This window comes from Dreissena polymorpha, chromosome 5, assembly GCF_020536995.1.
Source record: "Dreissena polymorpha isolate Duluth1 chromosome 5, UMN_Dpol_1.0, whole genome shotgun sequence".
Lineage (NCBI taxonomy): Eukaryota > Metazoa > Mollusca > Bivalvia > Myida > Dreissenidae > Dreissena > Dreissena polymorpha.
The window spans coordinates 51,904,865-51,929,848 of NC_068359.1; the positions used below are offsets into that span (position 1 = coordinate 51,904,865).

The following is a 24,984-nucleotide window of genomic DNA, read 5'->3' on the forward strand; positions in this document are numbered from 1 at the left end:
TCAGGGAGTTTCCTAGAAAAGGAGTCTGGTCAAATTGGGATTTTTTTTAATCAATAAAAGTGGTAAGTTTGGGAATGATTTATGGACAAAAATGACTAAATTCAAGTTATTTTTGGGAAAAAACGTGTATTTTTGCGATTGGGAAGCAGCCGAAAATCGGCTGTAAATTTGAGCAAAAAAAATCACTGTTAAATATATGGAATTTAAGACATCAAATAAAATAAATAGCACAATTAGTTTCAAGCAATGTTGTATTTTTTTCGTCACGATAATTAACTGAACTATAAAAAATCAAATATTGTTAAAGTCTGAGTTTTACGGCATTTAATTACCAAAAATCGATTTCACTCATTATCTGTAGCGAGAGATGTTTTCTGTCAGATATGACAAGAAGGTCACACAGTTTTGTTTATAAACAAAATCCAGAGGGCGCTTATAAAGTCAACCCGACCCGCGAATTAACCGGGTTTGAGAAAACTGATCATAATATTATTATTAATTTAATAACAAAAACAAGATGTGTTTGTGAAACACTATGTCCCCGTATATGACGTTTGACCTTGAAGGATGACCTTGACCCTTCACCACTCAAAATGTGAAGCTCCATGAGATACACATGCATGTCAAATATAAAATTGCTAGCTTCAATATTGCAGAAGTGACATTACATGAGCAATTTTGACCCATATATTTGACCTTGAAGGATGACCTTGACCTTTCACCACTCAAAATGTGCAGCTCCAAGAGATACACATGCATGCCCAATATCAAGTTGCTATCTTCAATATTGCAAAAGTACTCATAAAATGAGCGATTTCCGGCACATATATTTGACCTCTGACCTTGAAGGATGACCTTGACCTTTCACCACTAAAAATGTGCAGCTCCATGAGATACACATGCATGCCAAACATCAAGTTGCTATCTTGAATATTGAAATATTGCAAAAGTGTACATTAAATGAGCGATTTTGACCCATATATTTGACCTTGAAGGATGACCTTGACCTTACACCACTCAAAATGTGCAGCTCCATGAGGTACATATACATTCCAAATATCAAGTTGCTATCTTCAATATTGCAAAAGTTATTGCAAATGTTAAAGTTGGCGCAAACCAACAGACCATCTATTGATCCAAACAACAGACCAACAGGCAGGGCAAAAACAATACGTCCTCCACTACTATAGTGGGGGACATAATAAATAATGTATTAGTTTCCGTAGCAACTAAAAGAAATATAGCAATACATAAAACCTGTGCATACTTCTCAAACGTTTTCTTGAAGTCTTTAATCTGCTTCATGGAAAACTCTTTAAACTCCGTGTAAGGGTTAAACACTGTGCTCTGATGGGCCACAGCTTCCTGTTCAACACCTTCATTGATGTTGCATCTCCTCGTCAGCTTACTTGCTAGCTCGTCTGTCGCCATGTTAAAATGCTGATTTGCTAACTTTGTAAAAAACTATCGTTAATACGACTGCCAACTTCCACTGTGCACTCAAGTGTTCAGGATTACACGTCTTACAATATCAGCTTCCTTATGTTTCCTGGTTTAGAGGGAATCACCTGTCACGTGACCACAAAACGGAAGTCGATTGGGAAGCCCGTCACGTGCTCGAGTGAATTCACCAATGAATGCTGCGTTTCTAAATTTGGAAATCACGTGACACGCAAATTAGTTTTTGTTTGCCCAAAATTGAGGTCAATCTGTCTTATTTGAAGCGGAACACAAGAGACCGGTACATTTGAAAGGTATACTTTTCAGTTTTGTAATCGAATGTAATACTTCACTAATTTGGTAGCGCAAAAAGCGACTGAAAACACACAATACCTGGTAATTTACCGTTAGATCGTAGTTCATGTCGATTTCAAAGAAAACCTTAAGTTAACGCATTAAGGTCCATAATGATAATTGAAGTAGGTTGAGGATTAACGAACACATAAACTTACTTGATTGCTTGTATGCAGTAGATCCTTGGAACCGAAAGGTCTTGGATTCGATCCCGCTTATGGTCGGGGGATTTTCTAGCTGGCTGACACAACGGCCAACATATGACACACAGTAATGAACACTTCAACAGTTACACAATCATTTCAAGAGTGGCGAATGAGGTTAACAATAACATATGATGACACTGCTCAAATCAGCCATCAGATGTTTTGCTCAAATCAGTCATCAGATGTTTTGCCACTTTCATGGATGGCACTCTTAATACGTATTTTATGGCTTTAATATTGATTCCACGTGCTCCCAATGCTTTCCATTCTGTTTTCTGTTTGTACAAGGAAGCCCCTATGTGCATTGTACTTCAACACGGAAGACCAAGGTGGTGTTAACTTAATTCTCCTTACTCATTTATACCAGATACTTTGATCTTCCTCTCCTGGGTCTTCTCAAGAAACTGTAAGCTACAAGAGGATGTGTATCATCTTTTTACATCTGTTGAACACAATGTCTGTGGGAAATCGGGTTTGGACAATGTCTAGGGGTAAAAAAAGATTAACAGTGACATTCATTTCCTAATGTCTTGCCTAATCTACATGGACTCTGCTAGTCGCTTGGCTACTCTTGACTGCATGTTCTTTCCTTACAAAGTTATTGGCCTGTTGTTTTTATGCGCCCGATAGGGTGGCATATAGCATTTTAACTGTCTGTCTGTCCGTCCGAAAACTTTAACATTGGCCTTAACTTTTTCAATATTGAAGATAGCAACTTGATATTTGGCATGCATGTGTATCTCATGGAGCTGCACATTTTGAGTGGTGAAAGGTCAATGTCATCATTCAAGGTCAAAGGTCAAAAACACGAATCCAACGGAAGTAACAAGCTTTAAAGGGAGATAATTCTATTTAGCATTTGGCATGTACAGATCATTTTTACAAGGGAAGTAGTATTTTTTAAAGGGATATCATAAATAAAAAAATCAATAAAAGCGGCGCAGTAGGGAACATTGTGTTTCTGACAAACACATCTCTTGTTTAATGATATTGTGTCATCTCTTTCTCCAGGACATCAGCTGATGCTGATCTTGCTACCATTTGTAGGCTCTTTGAGAGAGAGCAGACAGTAAATTGTGTGGATGCAGCATGTTGGCCATGGTTGGGTGTGCTGGCAGTATGACCAACAGGCTCCCTTTCTGACAATAGATCTTCACCAAGCTCCCATGGCTTGGGGTTTAAAAGCCTTGTCAAAAAATTATAAACTGAAAATCACTCCATTATCAGTCTTGAAATCAACAACTTAAGTGTTTTATTCTGGTTTCTTGAAAAAAAAAGGGCATTGTCAGAGCTCCAGATAAATTTTCTGAGTAATTGGGTAAATACCCATTACTTTTGAGTTCAATTAGGTATTTTCATTTTCAATTTGGTACCAAAAAAGTCGATACCCACTACTTTAATTGACAATAGGGTATTTTTGTATTTAAATTGGGTATTTTCATTGTCTTAAATTCTCAAATGCTTACCTGAATGAGCTGGTTGAAGTTCCACTCATAATTGATTAGCTTTAGAGATATTGTGTTATTATGTAGATGTATCCATAAAATACAGTCTTGATTTAAAAAAAAAAAATCGACGATTTTTCCACCAGTTTTCTTACAATGTAATCACTGTCAGCGCTTGCCTCCGCAACCATATCGTCAACAATTAGTTTTCAATGTATTTTCTGCTTCTGATTTTGTGTTATTCTGGGTTAAATAACTTAAAATTGATTTTTTTTGTGTCTGGAAAACGGTGTTTCCCTTTTTAAGGCCTCGCGGTTTCAACATTTTCACAACAATAACACCTAGTTACATAGAAGCTTTCGTCCGTAGATATTATTGTGCTGAAGGTTATACTGAAAGCACTTGGGCGAAGCGAAAAGAATCTGGGTATTTCATATCCAGGTATTTCCGGGACAGATTTACTCGTTATGCAGAGGAAAAATATGATATGCGTAATCTGCAATTTCAATTGGGTTTCGGTATGCAGAGTTTTATTTTTCTATGCGTAATCGGCAATTATACATTGGGTATTTACGCAAATACGCACCTTATCAGTAGCTCTGATTGTGATTTAAGGTATAAGCTTTTAAGCTGTATATTTAGGTTGCTGCAATAATCATAGTTGCTAAACTTATAAAATATGCATGTACTGGGCAGTGCAATATGGGATGTGAGAAATGAAATTGCGCAAAAGTACATTCCTTTAATGACTACACAATTTTGAACAATTATTATAACATTTTCACAAAATTAAAATATTTTATGACTTCCATTATAGATTTTATGTAAGCTATAACTTATTTTATGTCCTGAGTACATAATATAAGTATATAATACTTATATGATATGAGAATTTCAGAATATCATTATCAATTACACATTGATCAATAACAAACTAAGGGAGACAATCTGGTTCAGAGCTTGTTTAAAATGCATTTCTGGCTAGTCTCCCCTGAACGTTGACAAAAAATGTCATGCTTTTTGTTCGATCGTATAACTCAGTTATTTTACAAGACTGTAATTGTCAGGTTATGAGTGCCAGCCCAGTTACATAACTTGTGTTTGCATTAAACATAAAATATTGTTCAATATATCTAAAGCCATTTTCACTTTTTCTGTGATTCAAGTATTGGGCAGTTGTCAGTTGCTGGTATGACATTGTTTTATACCACAGGAAATTTATAAGACAGGCTGTGCTTGGAGTTTGTTAAGCGCCAGTAAGTTAACCACAGCAAACCAAGGAAATATAGATAATTGTCATTAACTTTAAATTAAAATGTTACAAACCAGGGCTTTTTTCCTTCTTTGAGAGGCGCTGAATATCGGCCCTTTCCCTAATATGTATTTTTCCCCTCTTACAGAGATTTTCCCCAAAACAATGATATCTTAAAAAAAAATATTTATTTTATTTTTGATAAACATTAATTATACAAGTTATACTGGTCAAGTGTAGAAAAAAGAAAAATATTGCATAATTAAATTATCTGTTGCCTTGAATTCGTTTAAAAAACAGTAAAATATGTTAAATTGATTATTTAAGACTTTCCTTATTTTTCCCCCAAATCTGGCGTTTTGTGCGATTTTTTCACCTAAAAAAGCCAGGCCCTTTCACCATTCTGAAGTTAAAATAGTCAGCGCTCTGGGAAAACAGGGTTTAAAGCATGTGTGTTGTCATCTTAGATTCGAATGTGTAGTCCTCACAGATCAGAGACAACAATTACAGTTTGTCTGGATGTTCACCAAGTAGAGAATCCTATTAATGAAAAATACCTTAAAAGCAGAAATTGTAGTCCCTGAGGATCCTATGCATGAAATCCCATTTTCCCAAAGCGTATTTGTATTATAATGAACACAAATATTACATAATATATTATTGTTTTACTTTTTGAACAGCCCCATAACATTTAACGGCCTGCTACTGTTAGACCTTATTGACCCACCCTCTAGCATCCAATACGCAGCAACAACAACAACAGTTGAGCTGGATGTATGATGTATAGATGACTGTATGTGTGAGTGATTTATCCCTGCCCCCCTTCACTTCGTTGGCTCAGATCAATAAGCAGATAGTACTAGGAAGGCATGCATTTCCTAGACATGCTGCTGATAGAATGTGTGGACTTGAAAGAAAATTGATACCAGCTTTGTGTGTGTGACTGTGCTAGGTAAAGCATGGAATATTGGAGGTCATGCAAGGTACTCTATATTAATAGTATTTTCTCCTTAGTTTATCTGATAATAATGGGTCTTAAGTCTTATAGAATATGTGAGAAATAAGATAATAAATGTTAATGTATTAAGAGGTATTTATGTATTATTTTACAGTGTAGGCAAAACAAACATTCCTTTTATTGTATAATTTTTTTATTCATTATTCCTGCATTTGAGAAATGGGGCGGATTGCTTTTCATGTGTCTATTTGTTGGCCCGTCTGCCTTTACACCATTTGGTTGTGTATATCTAATGCTTCGTCCGTCATTTTGCAATCATTTTAAGCGAGTTTATTACACCATTTTATTGTCAAGATTGTATGTCCTCAATCTTTAACCAATAGGCAATACATGCACATAAACCAAGATTGTTAAACATAACTGTCTGATAATGGAACATTTAATCATTAATCAAATTTCTATGGAATTAGTGCATGAACTAAATTTGTGGAGTCAGACTCCCCTTATATGCAATGTCCACAATCAAAACGTAACAGTTTAAAGAAAAAAAACACAATTATATTTTAGAAGCTATTTGCAAAGACAATATTTGTATCACTGTGTATAAAGACCTATCATCAAAAACACTTGCAAGCCAAGTCTATAATATGGAAATATAACATATCCATAAAACTGAATACAAATTCAGTCACAAGCTAAGATTTCAAAGTTGTTTGTGTTTTTACCCAACCAATGGGAAAATTGATGCTGTGAGGTCAGAGATAAGTTTACAGTTTCAGACCATGCAGGCGCTTCTCATTTGCAGCTAAGGGCTAATTAGTGATCTGATACAAAAATATAATTGGGGTCATGTTTGCACTGGCTAAACCTTCTCCAGAAAGGGACTGCAGTAAAATGGTAAATCAGTCATGTACATGTAGATTGTAAAAATGTACCCAGTAAGAAAATGCAGTCATACTCTTGCCTTTTCTCTTTTAACACCCTTATGCCTTTTGTATTATACCAATCATATCACCAATAAGAATTACATGTATGGAACTGAAAATGAACTAAATCAAAGAAAAGGTTAGAACATTATTTTGTTATAAACATGAGAATCCTTCATTACAAATTCAACATCATTTTTGCACTTCCAATACAGTGCTGTGTTTAGATCAGTGTGAGTCATGTAATGTTCAATATTGGAAAAATCGTGATGCTTTTTTCAAATGATCACAAAATTCATTTTTGCTACATCTGTACAATTATTATCGAGCATGTTGAAGCAGCTAGCAGCTAGTGTCCCTTCGCCTCCCCTATAGACCTTCAGCCAGTATCTGTCGTGTCTTATTGTCTAATTTTCAGATGTTGTTCACAAAATTCTTGTGGCAGTCATTAACCCATTTATGCCTAGTGGACTTTCCAATCCTTATAAATTGGATCAATTTATTTCAAAAATTAGGGATGCCCAGTATATTTATTTCTATATTTAGATTTTTTTTTACAGAAATTCCTCTAAGCAAACAGTGTAGACCCAAATGAGACGCCGCATCATAAGGCATATCATCTGGGTATACACTGTTTGCCAAGGCCTTTTTTCTAGACGCTAGGCATAAATGGGTTAATGACACGTTGAAACTATCTATATAATATATTTCCTTACAAAGTATATACTACATATATGGTGTCCGCCTAGCGATCGGAAAGTCACGGGTTCAATCACCACTGTGGAAGCTTTCTTTAGATTTCCCCCATAGACACCAAGTACTTGTTCTCAAGTCCCAGAAAACGGACTCGAGAGTGTTTCAAATAAGCCTTAGGCTTTCTATGCAATCAAGCTGAAGTTAATAAGTTTATACTAAACTATCTATTAATATGCCAATTTGAGAAAATGATTTATTCATACAGATGAAAATGATCTAGGTTCGTATTCAAATCAAGGTTGATGTATAATAGATGGAGGTTGACAGTAATTAAACTGTAAAAAAAATACTGGACAGATGTAGCTTACAGCAGTTAACTTCATTGACAATCACATATTCATGTAAGCAATTTAATTTAATCTCCAGACGAAGGACTGGTCAGGGCAAATACATGTACATGTCCACTTGATGATATCTTTGGTTTGTGAAGCTAGTGGCCAAACAAAAACACACCAAAACTTATGATGACTCTATTTAATGAATTATTGTTTGGAGCCTTAGTTCAGACCACATGGCTTTTAAACTTAATTAATGCAACATTGCCATTTGCACATACTGTGAAATTGACTCCAAATGTGGGTGTTTTGATCTTGCACCTTTTTGTGCCCTTTGGTCGCAGTTGATTTTCTGCTCCATAAACTTTAGCATGCAGTGCCTTGAGATAAGAAGCAACAAATGGCCACCAAAGATAGTGTTTTGGATTGAAAATTTAAGACAGTTTCTCGTTTCTGAGCATTGGTATTTAAAGAACACTCTGGGTCCAGTGTGTTAAGGTATTTATTAAATTATATTTACACCATTTTTTTATGTCAACATTCACAAACAGACAAAAAATGTATAAAGCACAAGGGTTCTTATGCATTTGAAGGGGCTCTTTTTTTCCTATATTTGAATAAGAAAGTACATCAATAAGCCAATTAATACAATAAGCATACCAGTAATTAGTAACCCATTTAAACCTGTCCCCCATAAGAAGCAAAGTGAAAATGGCTTTTGCAACCAGCATAAAACCAGTATGTTCAGGTTTTATGCTATTTGCTGCTCATCAGTAACTTAGGGTTCGAAATGAAGCCTTTAAAACTTGAATTTAGTAAGAAAGGTATTTAATTAAATACCTGGTATGTACATTGTAACTTTCTAAGGGACTCCAAATGTGTCAAAATATCTCAAAATACCTATCTACATTTGGTTTAAAGTGGTAAAGGGTTAAAAGATTTTCACTCTGAGGAATAAAAGTTAAACATAAGGATTTAATCAAAACCATCTACTAGGCCACCATCTTTGTTAAATCATCTTAAAGGCTATCTGATCTCAAACCCTCCACAATCACCCCTACCCCAATTTGTCTTTTGCTATCTTCTGATGTTGCCCTTTGCATTACCTATCAGCTGATAACATTGCAAATGAGGTCTGACTGATTTACTCTGAAAAGCCTGGGAACTGTAGTAAAACACATGTGGCAGGAATGCAGAAAAAAGATAACTCACAATTCAGATAACTCACAATTCACTTTAGGCTGCACTATACTAATTTTACTGGGTTAAAGTTCTTACTGATTGTAAATACATATATTGAACTGAACAAAACAGGTTTTGATTCACTCATCACAGGCTACATACAACTTATTCAAATGATACACCTATGAGTGAAGTGTGAAATTTCAGTAAATGTATTTGATACCATCTTAACACAGATTGACAACATTGTATTACTGGTATTAAGACTTACACAGCAATACATAGTCTTCATATAAACATAGTTTCTGTCATGTAAATAAGTATAACATTATATAACATACATGAGTCATTTAAGAAAATAAATGCAAATACAGTCAATCTTGTGGATGCGACCACTTGAATTAAGCGACCTTTGTCTTATGCGACCATTTTGAAATCCCACTGAGCTTTTTCACTATATTTTGATATTGTATTAGGCGACTTTTGTCTTACGCAACCAGCGACTGCTGATTTTCGTGTATTTTGATGTCCAAATCTTTAATTAATTAAGCGACCACTCTGAGGTAAAAGTGGTTAATCTATTGATCATTCAGGGACAAATTGGTGTTGATTGTTTATCTAAGCCGATAAGATGTACCGTTACACCTTTGTTTTGTTTTCACACTAGCCATTATGATTATGCTTTGTCTCGTTGACCTGTTCTGACCGGTATTGATGCAGACTGCGTATCAATTTATTAAGTTGAATAATAAAGGAGGGTATGCAGCATAGTCTACCGTTTAAATAGTTTACAATGTGGAACGCTAATGGACAAACTTGTTTGCCGATTTTTCTCGAGTATAGATAACAGGTGCAGAAATAATGCACTGTACGCGACAAACATTTCCTGAGAGTTGCGGAAAATAAACTATTAATCGGCAACATCTGTTGAATTGCGTTCATTAACACATTGTAATTACGCTAATAAGTATGTGTTAGCCAATCACATTGTTATTTTCTTAAAAGAAATTCCAGTCAGGCTTGTTTGTTTGTTTTCAATTGACGTGTTTAAATTTTTTCAGCGCTTTGTGTAACATAATCGAGTCAGAATTCCTTAAGTGTACATGCATAAATTAAAATGTCAAAACGGCAAGTGTTAACGTTGAATGAGAACATTTGGGTATTGGAATTGTCTAAGAGCAAAAGTGCATGTAAAATCGGGAATGAGGTTGGAGTCGGAAATACTCAAATTCAGAACATTCTTAAGCGTAAAGCTGACGTGCTTGAAGACGGGGAAATAATGCGTCGGGTGAAAAAAGCGCGCGAGGTAAACAACGGGGAATGAGGACATTAATGATCTTGTGTTTACGTGGTTTAAGGATGCAATTAGTAAGCATTCTTCCAGACTGGCCTTTTTAGCTCACCTGATTGCTCAGGTAAGCTTTTGTGACCGGTCTTTGTCGGTCGTATGTCCGTCAGTCCGTCCGTTAACATTTGCTTGTAAACACTCTAGAGGCCACATTTCTTGTCCCATCTTCATGAAACTTGGTCAGAAGCTTTGTCCCAATTAAATCTCGGCCGAGTTTAGAAATTGGGTTGTGCCGGGTTAAAACTAGGTCACTAGATCAAACAAAAGAAAAACCTTGTAAACACTGTAGAAGTCACATTTCATGCCCAATCTTCATGTAACTTTGTCAAAATGTTTGTCTTAATGATATCTTGGTTGAGTGCAAAAGTGGTTCCGATCCGTTGAAAAACATGGCCGCCAGTGGGCGGGGCAGTTTTCTTTATTTGGCTATAGAGAAACCTTGTAAACACTCTAGAAGTCACAATTTTTGCCCTATCATCATGAAAGTTGGTCAAAACATTAGTTCAATTGATGTCTAGGACAAGTTCGAAAATGGTCGAGATCGGTGAAAAAACATTGCCGCCAGTGGGGGGGGGGGCATTTTTCTCTATATGGTTATAGTGGCAGTTTTCCCTATTTGGCTATAGAGAAACCTTGTAAACAATGTAGAAGTCACAATTTTTGCCCAATCATCATGAAAGTTGGTCAAAACATTGTGTTTTTGTTTATATCTCGGACGAGTTTGAAAATGGTCGAGATTGGTGAAAAAACATGGCCGCCAGTGGGCAGGGCATTTTTCTCTATATGTATATAGTGAAAACATGTGAACACAGTAGAAGTCACATTTTTGGCCCAATTTTCATGAAATTTGCTCAGAACATTTGTTTACTTGATATGAGAGTTGAGTTCAAAAATGGTTCCGGTCAGTTGAATAACATGGCTGCTGGGAGGGGGGCAGTTTTCTCATTATGCCCCCCCCCCCCCCTTTCGAAGAAGGGGGTATATTGTTTTGCTCATGTCGGTCCATCCGTCCACCAGATGGTCTCCGGATGATAACTCGAAGAGTGCTTATGCCAATGATGATGAAACTTCATAGGTACATTGATCATGACTCGCAGATGACTCCTATTGATTTTTAGGTCAATAGGTCGAAGGTCAAGGTCACAATGACCCGAAATAGTAATATGGTTTCCGGATGATAACTCAAGAACACTTGTGCCTAGGATCATGACATTTCATAGATACAATGATCATGACTTGCAGATGACCCCTATTGATTTTCAGTTTCCGGATGATCACTCAAGAACACTTATGCCTAGGATCATGAAGCTTCATTGATCATGACTCGCAGATAACCCCTATTGATTTTCAGGTCACTAGGTCAAAGGTCAAGGTCACGATGACCGGAAATAGTAAATTGATTTCCGGATGATTACTCAAGAACGCTTAGGCCTAGGATCATGAAACTTCATAGGTACATTGATCATGACTCGTAGATGACCCCTATTGATTTTCAGGTCACTAGGTCAAAGGTCAAGGTCACGGTGACCCGAAATAGTAAAATGGTTTCCAGAAGATAACTCAAGAACTCTTATGCCTACAGGGTTTTTTTTCCACTTTTTGGGAAGATAGCCCATGGCTTTGGAATTGGGAATTTTATCGGCATTTTCATAAAATTGGGGAAATGTATTCATTAGCCTTTTTTCCACACGAAAAGTCCACTGATTAGGGAAATACTAAATTTGATTTAACTCTTTATAATCATTCAAATTAAAAGAAAAAAATCATATAATACTTTGTTAGATGTAATGGAATTAAAATTGAGATAAAATACACATAAGACTTCTTTAAAAAAAATATAAAAAAAATAAAAAATTTTCTTTTTTTCTTTTTGGCAATTGGGATTTTTTTGCCACATTTTGGGAAAAAAGTATACTTTTTGGGATTGGGAACATAGCCGAATTTCGGCTATAAAATCGGGCCAAAAAAACCCCTGGCCTAGGATCATGAAACTTCATAGGTACATTGATCATGACTCTAAGATGGCCCCTATTGATTTTCAGGTCACTAGGTCAAAGGTCAAGGCCACGGTGACCTGAAATAGTAAAATGGTTTTTGGATGATAACTCAAGAACGCTTATGCCTAGGATCATGAAACTTCATAGGTACAATGATCATGACTCGTAGATGACCCCTATTGATTTTCAGGTCACTAGGTCAAAGGTCAAGTCCACGATGACCTGAAATAGTAAAATGGTTTTTGGATGATAACTCAAGAACGCTTATGCCTAGGATCATGAAACTTCATAGGTACAATGATCATGACTCGTAGATGACCCCTATAGATTTTCAGGTCACTAGGTCAAAGGTCAAGGTCATGGTGACCTGAAATAGTAAAATGGTTTCTGGATGATAACTCAAGAACACTTATGCCTAGGTTCATGAAACTTCATAGGTATATTGATCATGACTCGCAGATGACCCCTATTGATTAGCAGGTCACTAGGTCAAAGGTCAAGGTCACAGTGCCAAATAACGTATTCACACAATGGCTGTCAAGGTCAAGGTGACTCAACTTAGAAAAATGGTTTCTGGATGATAACTCAAGAATGCTTACGCCTAGGATCATGAAACTTCATAGGTATATTGATCATGACTCGCAGATGAAATAATGATGAAACTTGACCAGGATGTTTGTCTGGACAATATCTAGGTCAAGTTTGACATTTGTTAAAGATTGAATGAACCGACTCCTCTCAGGTGAGTGAACTAGGGCTATTTTGGCCCTCTTGTTTATTTAAAGACCATTTTATTAAGAGACCACTTTTGTAAACTCCCTTGAGTGGTCTATTAATACACTATTGACTGTAAATGCAAATTCAAATATAAGCAAGTGCATCATATTCAACTGGTTATATTGAAGCGGTAATGGAATATATTAAAAAGATTATATTTCTAATAACAAAAGCTAAATTGTTTTCATATTTACATACATTAGACATTCCTGACCTGTAAAATGTAACTAGTGAACTTGGTCATATCATATTGGCTGAATTTGTGTAAGCTTTGTAAAAAAAAAAATCATTAGCCTACTGTACCCTTATTAAAAATTAAATTTGAGAAATTTTACTGGCTTGAAGTTTTATCAAGTTAATGTTGGGTGTTTTTCTGAATAAAGGCAACTAACTGCCTGTAAATGACAGAAAACAAAACAGTAAGCATAAGATCATGACATTATCACGGCTGTTGGGAAGAGGTAAGCCAAAACAGCTGGCTCTGGCATAGACACTTGGCATTCCAAGGCTGAGGAAATGCAGGTAGTATTGATGTTTGGAATTGTGATTACCAACCCTGAAAAGAATGCTGTCACTCATTCTCACAGGAATTGGGATTTTGGTTTTCAATGGCTACAGCTTGAAATAATTCTTTTGACAAGCCAACTTTCTTGTCAAATATTTTGTATCTTTTATATCAATAAGAAAAACTACAAAAGAAGTTGTTGGTGATAATAAATTACACTGCCTTGAATAAGTAAAAATGATACAAAAATGAAATGTTCGACACTGTCGTCGGAGGAAAGCTCTCTTTTTACATGCTTACTCTGACATTATGGCTGTAAAAAATAACGAGTTTCCAATATTTTTAGTAAGAGTCGAGTCTTTGGAGCCTGCCAATAGCAAATTAAGTAAAAAGTTAGTAAATATCTAGTTGAACACGCACACTGTTTAATGTCGTTAAAAATAGAAAACATATGAAATGTCCGAGACCACATATTCCAGAGCTACTTGAAAGAACGTTTATACCCACATGAAAGATATCCGAGTTTGTTTGGCAGCTCTAAAAAATGCATCATATGACACTTTTACTTTCACTTTGCTAAGAACCATTACAAATCAGAATTTAACACGAGAGAGTGAGTTCAGGTGTCTTAATTACCTAAATCTGATATGTCCGATACGACAATTCTATTCGTTGTCAATAAGTGTATGGTTAATGTTTTATCTCTTTTAAAATGGCTTGACATAACAAGCATTAATAACCAGAAAAGACATAGATGTCTGGAAATGTATTCAGTTTAAGAAAAGAAATTAGTGTGCAAGATATGTCCGTGACTGAAATGTCCGATACGAAAACTTGTAATTCAATTAGCTGATGTCATAATTAAAGAATTACGTGAATTGATATGACGTCATTGCTATTCCACTGTTCCTGGAAATGACAAGGTTGTTTATCTCCGCTATATTTGTATGAAGGCGCCCGGGAAGGTGTATTGAAAATAAGTGGTAAGTTGTTAAACATTTTTGTCTGATATATGAAATTGATTGTTTGAAGTTTGATCATGTTTTGCAATTTGAATTATTGATATTTAATCAATATGATACAAATGTTTTTTGGACAGAAATACTTTCATTGTTCATAAAATAACCTGTGAAATGTCCGAGACATTTGGTATCAAACATTTCATTGGACTTTGTGCCTCCATGTTCAAAGAAGTTCAGATAGTAATAATATATATCATACACATTGTGCTTTCTATTTAATTTTTAAGTATTCGCATCAGGAAGATTGAAAAAATGATTTAGTTTAAAACAAAACTATGCTAGTTTAAACTTGTACCAAATATCACTGTTATAAACAATTTTATATATAGCTTTCTGGCAGTTTTTAATGAATCTGTACATTTTTCAGTTTTCCTTGCATAGAAATTGTTAGTATATGGTAAAACGGTTTAAATGTTGGAAATATATTTACAATTCAAATCATATTCTACACAGTAAAACATTGATACTACGGTCTCGTACATGTCAAAAATGTATTGTACATTTCCTTTGCATCTAATAGTGATTATTCAAGACTTCATAGTACTATCATCATAAATTATGCATCAAGTCAACAGGGAAGACTTTGCCTTTATTAATGTGCCTTGTTTTATACCCAAGTTAAAATGGGTCATACCATTGGAACACACTTTGTGTGCAGGTGCCTGAGGTAGGCGAAGGGCTTTGTCCACCACAGTGTTTTGTACTGTTTTCTCTTTAAATCAAATAGTTTTCATCCGATCTTCATCACATTTGGACAAAAGTTGTGTATCGATGATATCTAGGTCAACATAGAATGTGGGTCATGTTGGTTCAAAAACTAGGTCACGGTGCTGATTAGCCATTCTTCATGGTTTCAAATCTATAATTTCGAATATTATTCATTCAAACTTAGCCAGAAGTTGCATCTTTATGCTTTTTGGGTCAAGGTCGAACATGGGTCATTCAAGGTTATAAACTAGATGACAGGGTCACTTATTGTATTGCCGGTGTCTAATTCTTTTGAATAATTTCCACATCTTAGCTTAGCTTATTTTGCAACAATTTGGTATTCTTGCAAGCATGTTTGTCCTGATTAAATCATTTAAAAAGTATAAGCGGAACAGTAGGTATTTTTTTCAACGTTTGCTGATTTTCTGAAAAGGATTTTCTGGTTTATTTTTTTCAGCTGACCATGGTGAAGTCTAGGGTTGACATTTGCCAGGACTATACTAGAAAGAGATTTAAAGCGAAGGACTATGCGGGGTACTTTAAAAAAAAAGAGAGAGGAAAAAGAAGAAAAAGTCACATACCGTCTTCAGAATTGTCCGATACAGAGCAAAAAAAGAGAAACAAACGAAGCCTTCTAACATTACAAATACATAGACAAAAGAAGAGGCAGTGCCTTGTTTTATACCCAAGTTAAAATGGGTCATACCATTGGAACACATGTTGTGTGCAGGTGAGCGACGGGCTTAGTCCACAACAGTGTTTTCTCTCTAACTCAAATAGTTTTTATCCGATCTTCATCAAATTTGTTCGAGCCAATTGCAGTTGATTTTTGCACTGCCTTGGTGGTGTTTGAAGGTTTTTATATGGAATGCAGTTTATTAACTGTTGTTTGAATATTGATTGTTCATGTATTTCATTGATGATAATGTTTGGTGAGCATTTATAATGCATAAAACAGCATCGGGTATCGAACATTTCGAAAGTAGACTTCAACATTTTGTGTTTAATTTTAAAACTACATCTTTATATTTATCAAATCATATCATTGGACTTTTTTAGATATGATGTCACGTACAACTTCAAAACTGTTTTGCAAACGTTAACATTGAATTCAAAGATCCATATGATTTTTTTTTGTTTTGCACATAGTCATGTGTATAAGTTGGCGTCTGTATGTTATGTTGAATGTTGTTTTTACACTTAGTTTTAAACTTACAATATGCAATGACATTTTAAACACAAAAACAAACACAGAATGCATGTGACGATTTGTTGCCGATGGTGTAAATGCTGAAATCTATTTTTGAAATGTTCGACAAATTTGTATGAAATGTTTGATTCGGTTTTTAAAAAATTAATCACTGATAAGATATTATCAAAAACTGTTTAAAAAGTGTTCAGTTGTTTGATTGTTGTTGTTGTTGTTGTTGAAGTGCCCATGCAAACTATGAAATGTGAACGTTACTTTGTAAACGCACAACTATAATGACTTCTGTATAATGGTTTCGTTTAAGCAAAAGGGAATAGGCGAAAATTTCTGTTCTTAGTTATCAGACTTGTTCCAATGTTTTACAATATTGATTTGTATTATATAAAAGTTCAGCAAAATATATTATTGTTATGTTTATGCACGATTTAATGCCCTTATATTGAAATATTCTCTGAGATATTATCCGTGAAATGTTCGAGACATTTTACCTGCAAGATTGAACTTTACCTCAACTTAAGTATATGCAGATATCGTCCTTAAGTTGATTCGTTTCTGTTTATACATACATGAAAGGTGAAAATTGAAAGGAATAACTTAAAGGGAAACCTTTGTGTGCAACAGCGCACAATTTAAAGTTTGACCTATCAGCATAACAGACAGAAAGTATATTTCAATATGTTTCAATGATCATCTTAAAATTTTATTTCTGAAAGTTTTATGAAATATTTGAAGATTGTGTCTACGATTTACTTTCGTTCAATATGCAGGGCTCAAGCTAGATTCCAATTTTTCGGAGAAGTCACTTCTTCCTAAGCTCTGGAGAGGGAGAAGTGGGGCAGTTTTAGGGAGAAGTGGATCTTTTGCGATCACCGATGGACCATTGTGAACCATGACCTGTTAATGTGTATGAACTAAAGTAATAAAATCATTCCTTTTAATAAATTTATTACTGACAAAAATATAAGCATAAAAACATAAGAAAATAATGTTGAAAAATCAGTTTTATAAGCACTAATTTATCAGTACATACATATGACACAAGAGTAAAGCATAAAACTCAATATATACATGTATGTTTGAATTTGAGCACTTCAGCGCAGTACAAAAAGCACTTTTTTACTTATAGTACAGCTTGCGGACTTTCAAGGACTTCTCAAGATTTATTTCGGGTAAAAATTACAGACAATAGGAAAATCAGCTTCAGTAAAATTGCAACCCCATCTAATTTTAATTTTTATTATTTCCGAGTCTGTGACGCATGAACATTGTTTAACATGTTTATTATATTAAACAAACCCGATATTAAAGTAGATAAAATAGTATAAATAATCTAATAAAACACTGCCGTTATTTAAGATATATGCGTTTAGGAATTTTGTAAACACAGGCGTCTGCCATAATAATTTCGGCACATCGGAACTCAACTTGCGTAAAACACTTGCTCAACTAACCGTTAAACTCCATCTCCGTTCTCTGCAAAAGATTCGAAGGCAGAGCTATGCAGGTGCTATTATTTAATTGGACGATTACCAATGAGGAACAAACACAAGATTAGTTCGGCATGTTGATTGCTAGACAAAGGAAGCCAATTTTGTTGGCGAGAAATTTGTAGCATTATTGCTTCAGACAGGAAGCGGCTAGCCTTTGATGACGTCAAACTGTCAATTCACACGGAGTGCAAATTTTCCGAAGACTTTAACCAACTCTTTGTTTACAATTCAATTAAAAAACAAACACTTGCTAACATTAAACATTGGATTAAATCAACGAGTTTGCATGACAATAACAACTTTAACAAACATTACCGCAACGACGCGGGAATTGATCTACCTAGATTTTTTTTCGACACATTTAAATTACTCTTTCATAGCCGCGTCATGCGAAAATGGGTTTTATGTGTTTAGGCCAGTATCTTAAAGTATTATATATTCGATACGTGTTCGTGTGTCGTATGAACGAATCTGCACTAAAACTAAATTTACGGTTGCGATAGACACCTATAAACATAGCATATACTGTTATATGCGCATAATATGACTCCAAGCGTTTCGGCCAGCGTATCTTCAAGTATTATATTCGATATTTCACATTAGTGCCCCAGCCCTCTAAGCCGAGAGGAACTGTCTTTTTTATAAGGATTGGAGTTAGTGTTTGTGTGTGACGTATGAACGAATCTGCACTAAAACTAAATTTACATCGTACATGATCAGTTGTCAAACGAAAGTACGCTTGATATTATATGCATTATATTTCTCTTTCCGGGATATTGTTTTAGTATGTTGATGCTGCATTAACAAATATAAGTGTATATGAAGTGATAACACCAAAAATAAACACCGGTTGCGATAGACACCTATAAACAAAGCATATACTGTTATATGCGCATAATATCACTTCAAGCGTTTTGGCCAACGTATCTTAAAGTCTTATTTTCGATATATGCGCATAATATCACTAAGCCAAACAAAACAGTATAGTAAAATATACTCACATGCAGCATGTCGTCCATGATTTGTGTTTTTTGCAGGAATCTCATGACCCTTAGCATACTGATTGTCAAATTTTGCATCTCGACACAACTTACAGTGCCAAAGTCCCTCACTATCTTTAACATACCAGTCAAAAGATGCCTGATTTAGCAGTGATTTTTTTTGCTTTAATTTGTTACAGCCTGTGCCTTTTGAATTGGGAAAATTAGCGCGATAAACCGTGAAATTGGGAAAAATAGCGCGATAAACCATAAAATTGGGAAAAATGAAGCATTATAAATAGGATTATAAGTAACAGAAGTGATATTGTTTTTAAGTGCATGTTAAGGGAGTTTTCTAGAAAAGGAGTCTGGTCAAATTGTTTTTTTTTTTTAATCAATAAAAGTGGCAAGTTTGGGAATGATTTATGAACAAAAATGACTAAATTCAAGTTATATATTTTGTAAGATGTTAAAAAAATAAAGTTGAGACCTAGATTTAAGAAATCATAAGTTATATGAGACTTCTTTCTAAAAAAAAAAAAAAAATTTTTTTTTTTTTTTTTTTTTTTTATGGAAGTTGGGCTTTTTTGGGAAATTTTGGTCAGAATTTTGGGAAAAACGTGTATTTTTGCGATTGGGAAGCAGCCGAAATTCGGCTGTAAATTTGAACAAAAAAAATCACTGTTTAGTGATTTAGAAAAACTCCTTTCAGGTGTGTCACACAAATTAGATTCAGAGTCAATCTCAAACAATTTACATTTCATCGAACTTGGTTTGGGCGAATCGCCTGTAACCAACTCGTTAAACACATTTCAGATTTCAATTTTGTGTTAACAGTCCGAGTTCTCGATTCAGAATGATCATGACCAAGATAATGAGTATAAAGATTCGTCATAATTGTGGACATACGTTAATTGTTCGCACTTTTCGTCGGCATCAACTCATCTTTTCCCGTCCTGGACCATTTTAAGCCATCTACTACTCGCGAAAAATGGACAATACGGGCGAGGAGCATAAAATATACATACCTGTCTACCAAGAACAGATACCAATTAATACATAGAGACCGACATTCTTTTAATCCACATTGTTTTGGGGACATTGAATGCGATAATTGTCATCAATTAACAAAGTGTCTCGCCCGGTGTTGGCATGTTTTCTATTAGCCGAAATGGAGTTTGTAACCCACGCTCTGATTAGTCATGAGAGAACCCTGCCAAATACCTGTATGACGAGCGCTGTGAATGGTTGCTTATCAATTTTCAATAGGTAATTTACTACGCCATGGGGCGGAGTTTCGTCGATTCGGTCAGTTGATTGACTTCCGCGTGTATTCGGTAATAAACAGAAGCAACTTTGATAGCGCTGTGGATATGATAATTGCCAGATTTTAGAGCGAAGTGATTATCGCCGTAGCTTTTGATCAGGGCGATTACAGGGAAGCCGCGGTGATATAATCGCCCGAGTAGCCCAGTTGCGTGAGCCCTGACATGTAAATTTTCTAAAAGAGTTACTAAATACTTGTATTTCTATACAAAACAAACAACTCAATGCATTTTATTTGATGGCTAGAATGTCTCGGCATTTCATTAGAGTAAAATAAACCTTAATTACCGGTTCTACTTTGCAAGCTACTTCAAGAGAAGTATTTGCATGATGATGCCAGCGTCTTTCCCTAATGTTCTTAGATGGTCAAAGTAAAAAAAAAAAACAGGTAAAAAAAGAAATTGCAGTACTTTTAATTGTATTCCTTTTCTGTTTCTAAAATCTCAATTGCCGTGAGAACGAGTGTATGCTCTAATAAAATCAGTGTAAATGCATGTGGGTTTATAAGTGTTGTCCCATGTTATAAGCATTTGCAGTCAGCACAGGCTGATCAGGAACAATACTCATGGCATTTTTTATTTAAAATGGAAGCGCACAGTGTTGTCTGTTATTGGACAGGCTGATCTGGGACAAAACCGTACACACATGCACTGGGCAGGTTTTCTCATAGCGTGGCTCAATGAATTACTTGCATTTAATTGCAATTACAATGAACTTGTCCACATGCAGATATCTCTTGTCCAAGTTGAACAGTTTTTATTCTGGGCTGATTTGTGATAAACTCATAATTGTTTTTAACAAGCTAACATATAATTCATTTATGCCATCATTAACACGTTGTTACTTAAATTTGTTGAATCATTTTTACATCATGAAAAGGGTACTTTTCTAATGTTTGACGGACAAGTACTAAACTTTTACGTGTCAGCCAAATAGATTTCTCTGCATTAGATTTCTTCAACAATGCTTGTAGTGTGTTTAGGAAATCCTTATAATATAATGCATGAGATTTGTGTATATAATATTGTGACAATAAACATGATTTTTCATGGAGTTTCATATTTATATGGTTGAATTATAAATTGTGAATATGTTTGCATTTGAATCTGCTGCAAACATAAAAATATTCATTCTTTTTTCTTCCTTAACCTCTTGTTATGGAAGAACAGGAAAGCACAATTTTCTGCCCAATTAAGGCAGTTTTAAGAAATGAACATTCGGTAGACACTCAAAAACTTGTTGTTTAATAAAAGAAATATAATAGTTAATGAAAAAGTGAGTATTTAGAAGTAAAAAATGTCTGAGCAACAAAATATTCATGAAAACAGGAATTGTTGTTACAAAATACATACTTAACAATTTTACTACGGCAGTTATCTCAATTACTCCCATTTGATAAAATGGTTGAAAGCCATTTAGTGGCATTATCTGGCTTAAACTTAAGTTATGTACATTATGTTAAGTTGATTGTGTAATTTACATGTTAGACATAATTTTTTCAAACCTGTAACAGCTAGAAGTTGTTAATAAAAGACCCGAAATTAATCATAAAAGAACTAATTTTCTTCAGTAAATTAATGCGCAATTATATTCACCTTAACATGTTTTATAACGTTATAATATTACTCAATAGTGACTTGTCATTACCAACCATTACCTTTTGTACTGAAGTCATTCATAGCACCAAAGAGAGGATTGTTACTCATCATGGACTCTAATGTGGGAATTGTTGAATGAAATTAAGGTTTTTATGCCCCCTCGATCGAATGATCGGCGGTATATTGTTTTTGGCCTGTCTTTCTGTCTGTCATTCTATGTGTGTTTCTGTCTGTCCCAAAACGTTAAGGTTGGTAATAACATTTGCAATATTGAAGATAGCGACTTAATATTTGGCATGCATGTGTATCTCATGGAGCTGCACATTTTGAGTGTTGAAAGGTCAAGGTCATCCATGAAGGTCAAATATATAGCTTCAAAGTGGCGCAGAAGGGGGCATTGTGTTTCACAAACAGAGATCTTGTTAGTGTTATTTTTGTCTTAGAATTGCAGCAATGATTAGGGGGATTGGGACAAATACTGGTAACAGCCAAATTGGGAAACACGTGCACGAAAACCCCTGAATTTGGGAAAACTCATGTTGATGCTTTAAAGTTGAGGCATATTGTTTGAAGAATACTTGCTCTGGTACATGTTTCTAAAGGGACACTATCATTATAATTTTGTTTGCCACTGATTATGGGGGGGAGAGATATAAACCTACGGGCCTCAAATTTGAGCCAAAAAAAAGAGACACTGTTTTAACAAAATTTTTCCAACATTAAGACAGCACTTTTATATCCAGAAACATTGTTGGAGAGATGGATTCTATGGGTACATGTGCATGTAGGTTTTTCCATCCATCTACTATTTTATTCTCTATTTGTTTTGTTTTCAAATCTGAGATGTGAACAGTTGTTAAACTTTTGGGCTACTGACATCCTCAGTCGAGAGCCACCAGTCACCAAATGTTTGGACCCTTTAATCTGGAGACATTCTCATGGTGGTGGGTCCGCAGGGGTTGATCAATCCCCCTACGTGTCAGTAGTCGGCTGCCAGTTCCTCTCTTCTCTCTTTAGCCAAAGCCATCTCAATGCTCGCTCCGCTGCCTCCCCAGGTCTGTTGACTGCTCGTTTTCTGTCTCGTCCTGTCAGGCCAAGCGCAGTGAAAAGTCTCCAGAGAGACTTTGCCTGAATGCCTCGGACACCGACTTCCACTGAGCATAGCCACGTGTGCCATCCCTTCTCCCTGCATTCCCTCTGCAGATCAGCATATTTCACTGTTTTCCTCCCCATCGCCTGATCACAGCGCGACTCCCAAGGGACTTTGAGTTCAACCAACACCAGACACTTGTCCTTTGCCAACCAGATCACCATGTCAGGGCGTTGTGTTGTCTGGACCACTCTTGGGAAAATCAGCCTTCGTTTCAGGTCAACCACCATCTCCGATGACTGCGCACGATCTAGGATCAATGCGCCTTGCATCTGCTGCTTCTTGACGGTTTCCACTTCCTTTATAAACTGCATCTTCCCGGTCTTCTTCACAGTCCTCTTCTTTCGCCTCTCCCGTTTCTCCATTTTATGTCTGCCAGTTCTTGGAGAACCTTGTCGTGTCTCCACCTTTATCTTCCTTGTGTAAGGGCTGTCTGGCTAGAGGATAGTGTATGTTCCAGCGTGCCTATCTTTCCACAAAGTGGGCAGGTTGGGTCGTCAAGTTTTCCCCATCTGTGCAAGTTTGCTGGTCAGGGTAGCAGGTCGTAGACTGACCTGAGCAGGAAACTAATGCTTAGAGGTTCGTTTCGCCAGATATCCACCCAAGTCATCTTCTTTCCTGTAGTCTGCCACTTCATCTAAGCATCTTGGCACCCCATTGCCACTGCCCTTATGCCTTGATCTTCTTCATCGGCCAAACGCACCTCTGCCTGGACAATCTCCCTCCTTGTCCTACTGTCCGCCTTCTTCAAGCTCCTCGACTCTGTAGAACCCTGACCTTGTGTTCCCACTGCCATTGTTCCCACAATGTCTTTGTGTCGCAGGCGGCTCTCAGCTTTCACTACAGTCTGGCTCGTAGACCACTTTCTTCCAGTCCTGGTCTCAACACCTGCTCTTAGGACCATGTCATTCTTTGAATCCTTCAGTGTCATGACAAGTCTGGCCTTGGCCACCTTGTACTCTTCTACCAAGGAACTTAATAGGAGCTGTAGTTGATTCGATCATCCGTTAAGAGCCCAATGTTGTTGAAGCTGGGTGGTACGCCAAGCCACTTTCGCAGATGTCTACTAATGGTTCTCTCCAGTCCTTCCTCCGCTGTTGTTGATACCTCATAAAGCATCAGTGGCCACATCAGTCATGGGAGAAGTCCATTCTGGAATAACCAGGCCTTGAATTTGCCAGGCAGTCCGCTTCTGTCAATCTGCAACAGCCCTTCAGTGAGCTGGTTCTTGATGCGCTTGATGTTGTTCCCATCTTCAAGTGTAGCATCATGCCACTTCTCAAGGCATTTAATGGGGCTGTCCATTATTGATGGTATATCCTCACCTTGCACTGTCAGATTGAATTTCTTGGTAGGTTGGCCTTTCCTGATAACAAGTGCTCTGGACTTCCTGGGTTTGAACCTTATTCTTGACCAAGTTGCTGCCTCTTTTAGGGCCGAAAGCATCCACCTTGCTTGAATCTTATATGTCTGTTAAACATTTTTCATTTTGTAAATAATTTCTCATGGAAGTTCTCTACCATGGATCCTGTTGGTATCATTTCATTTAAAGTGTACTGTCTTTTGAGGAATGGCATTTAAACTTGTTACTTAATAACTCCAAGAATGTAAATTTGAAAATCCTACATGTGCTTTGAGGTTTAAATAAAGTGTTTAAATATTTATTTTATGAAGTCAAGTGATAGATGTGTCTCTTCATTTAGAGTTCAAAGTTAGTTTACAATTTGAGCATTGAACAAATATTTGCTTAAGAACTTGTCACAAGATTAACTTGTTGGTTTGTTGAAAAGTGGGGAGGAGCTGTGTTGTTATATAAACTTTTGCAAATGTAAAATACTGTTTGGCATTCATCGCTTACCTTAGAAGTATAGACTAGTTTGCATTTAATTTTATTACAGATTCGGTATATCCACAGTTTATTCTGGATTTGTAATCCATCAAGCAAGAATATTGTCATAAAGGTAAGTCTTTGCCTATGATGACAGTATACACTTATTTCATGGATGCGCGGTGAACAGTCAAAACTGTTTCCCAAGGTATCAGGGATGACTTTGGTACTGTTGCCCGAGGCCGAACAGT

General features: G+C 35.9%; 2 protein-coding genes across 9 annotated transcripts in view; one reads left to right on the forward strand and one right to left on the reverse strand.

The window, feature by feature from the left end:
- The window catches only part of LOC127881984 (EF-hand domain-containing protein D2-like), a 188,951-nt gene extending 187,356 nt beyond the window's left edge, over window positions 1-1,595 (reverse strand). For all 8 annotated transcript variants that reach the window (XR_008050361.1, XR_008050362.1, XR_008050363.1 and 5 more), the window contains exon 1: window positions 1,268-1,595. Coding sequence is in view for 1 of the 8 variants with exons in the window: in XM_052430324.1 (XP_052286284.1) it covers window positions 1,268-1,431 (164 nt within the window). In the remaining 7 variants the exon portion in view is untranslated. The remainder of the gene's footprint in view (window positions 1-1,267) is intronic.
- Window positions 1,596-1,671: 76 nt separating this feature from the next.
- The window catches only part of LOC127881978 (uncharacterized), a 56,416-nt gene continuing 33,103 nt past the window's right edge, over window positions 1,672-24,984 (forward strand). Inside the window, exon 1 of the mRNA XM_052430263.1 lies at window positions 1,672-1,754. The gene's annotated coding sequence lies outside the window, so the exon portion shown is untranslated. The remainder of the gene's footprint in view (window positions 1,755-24,984) is intronic.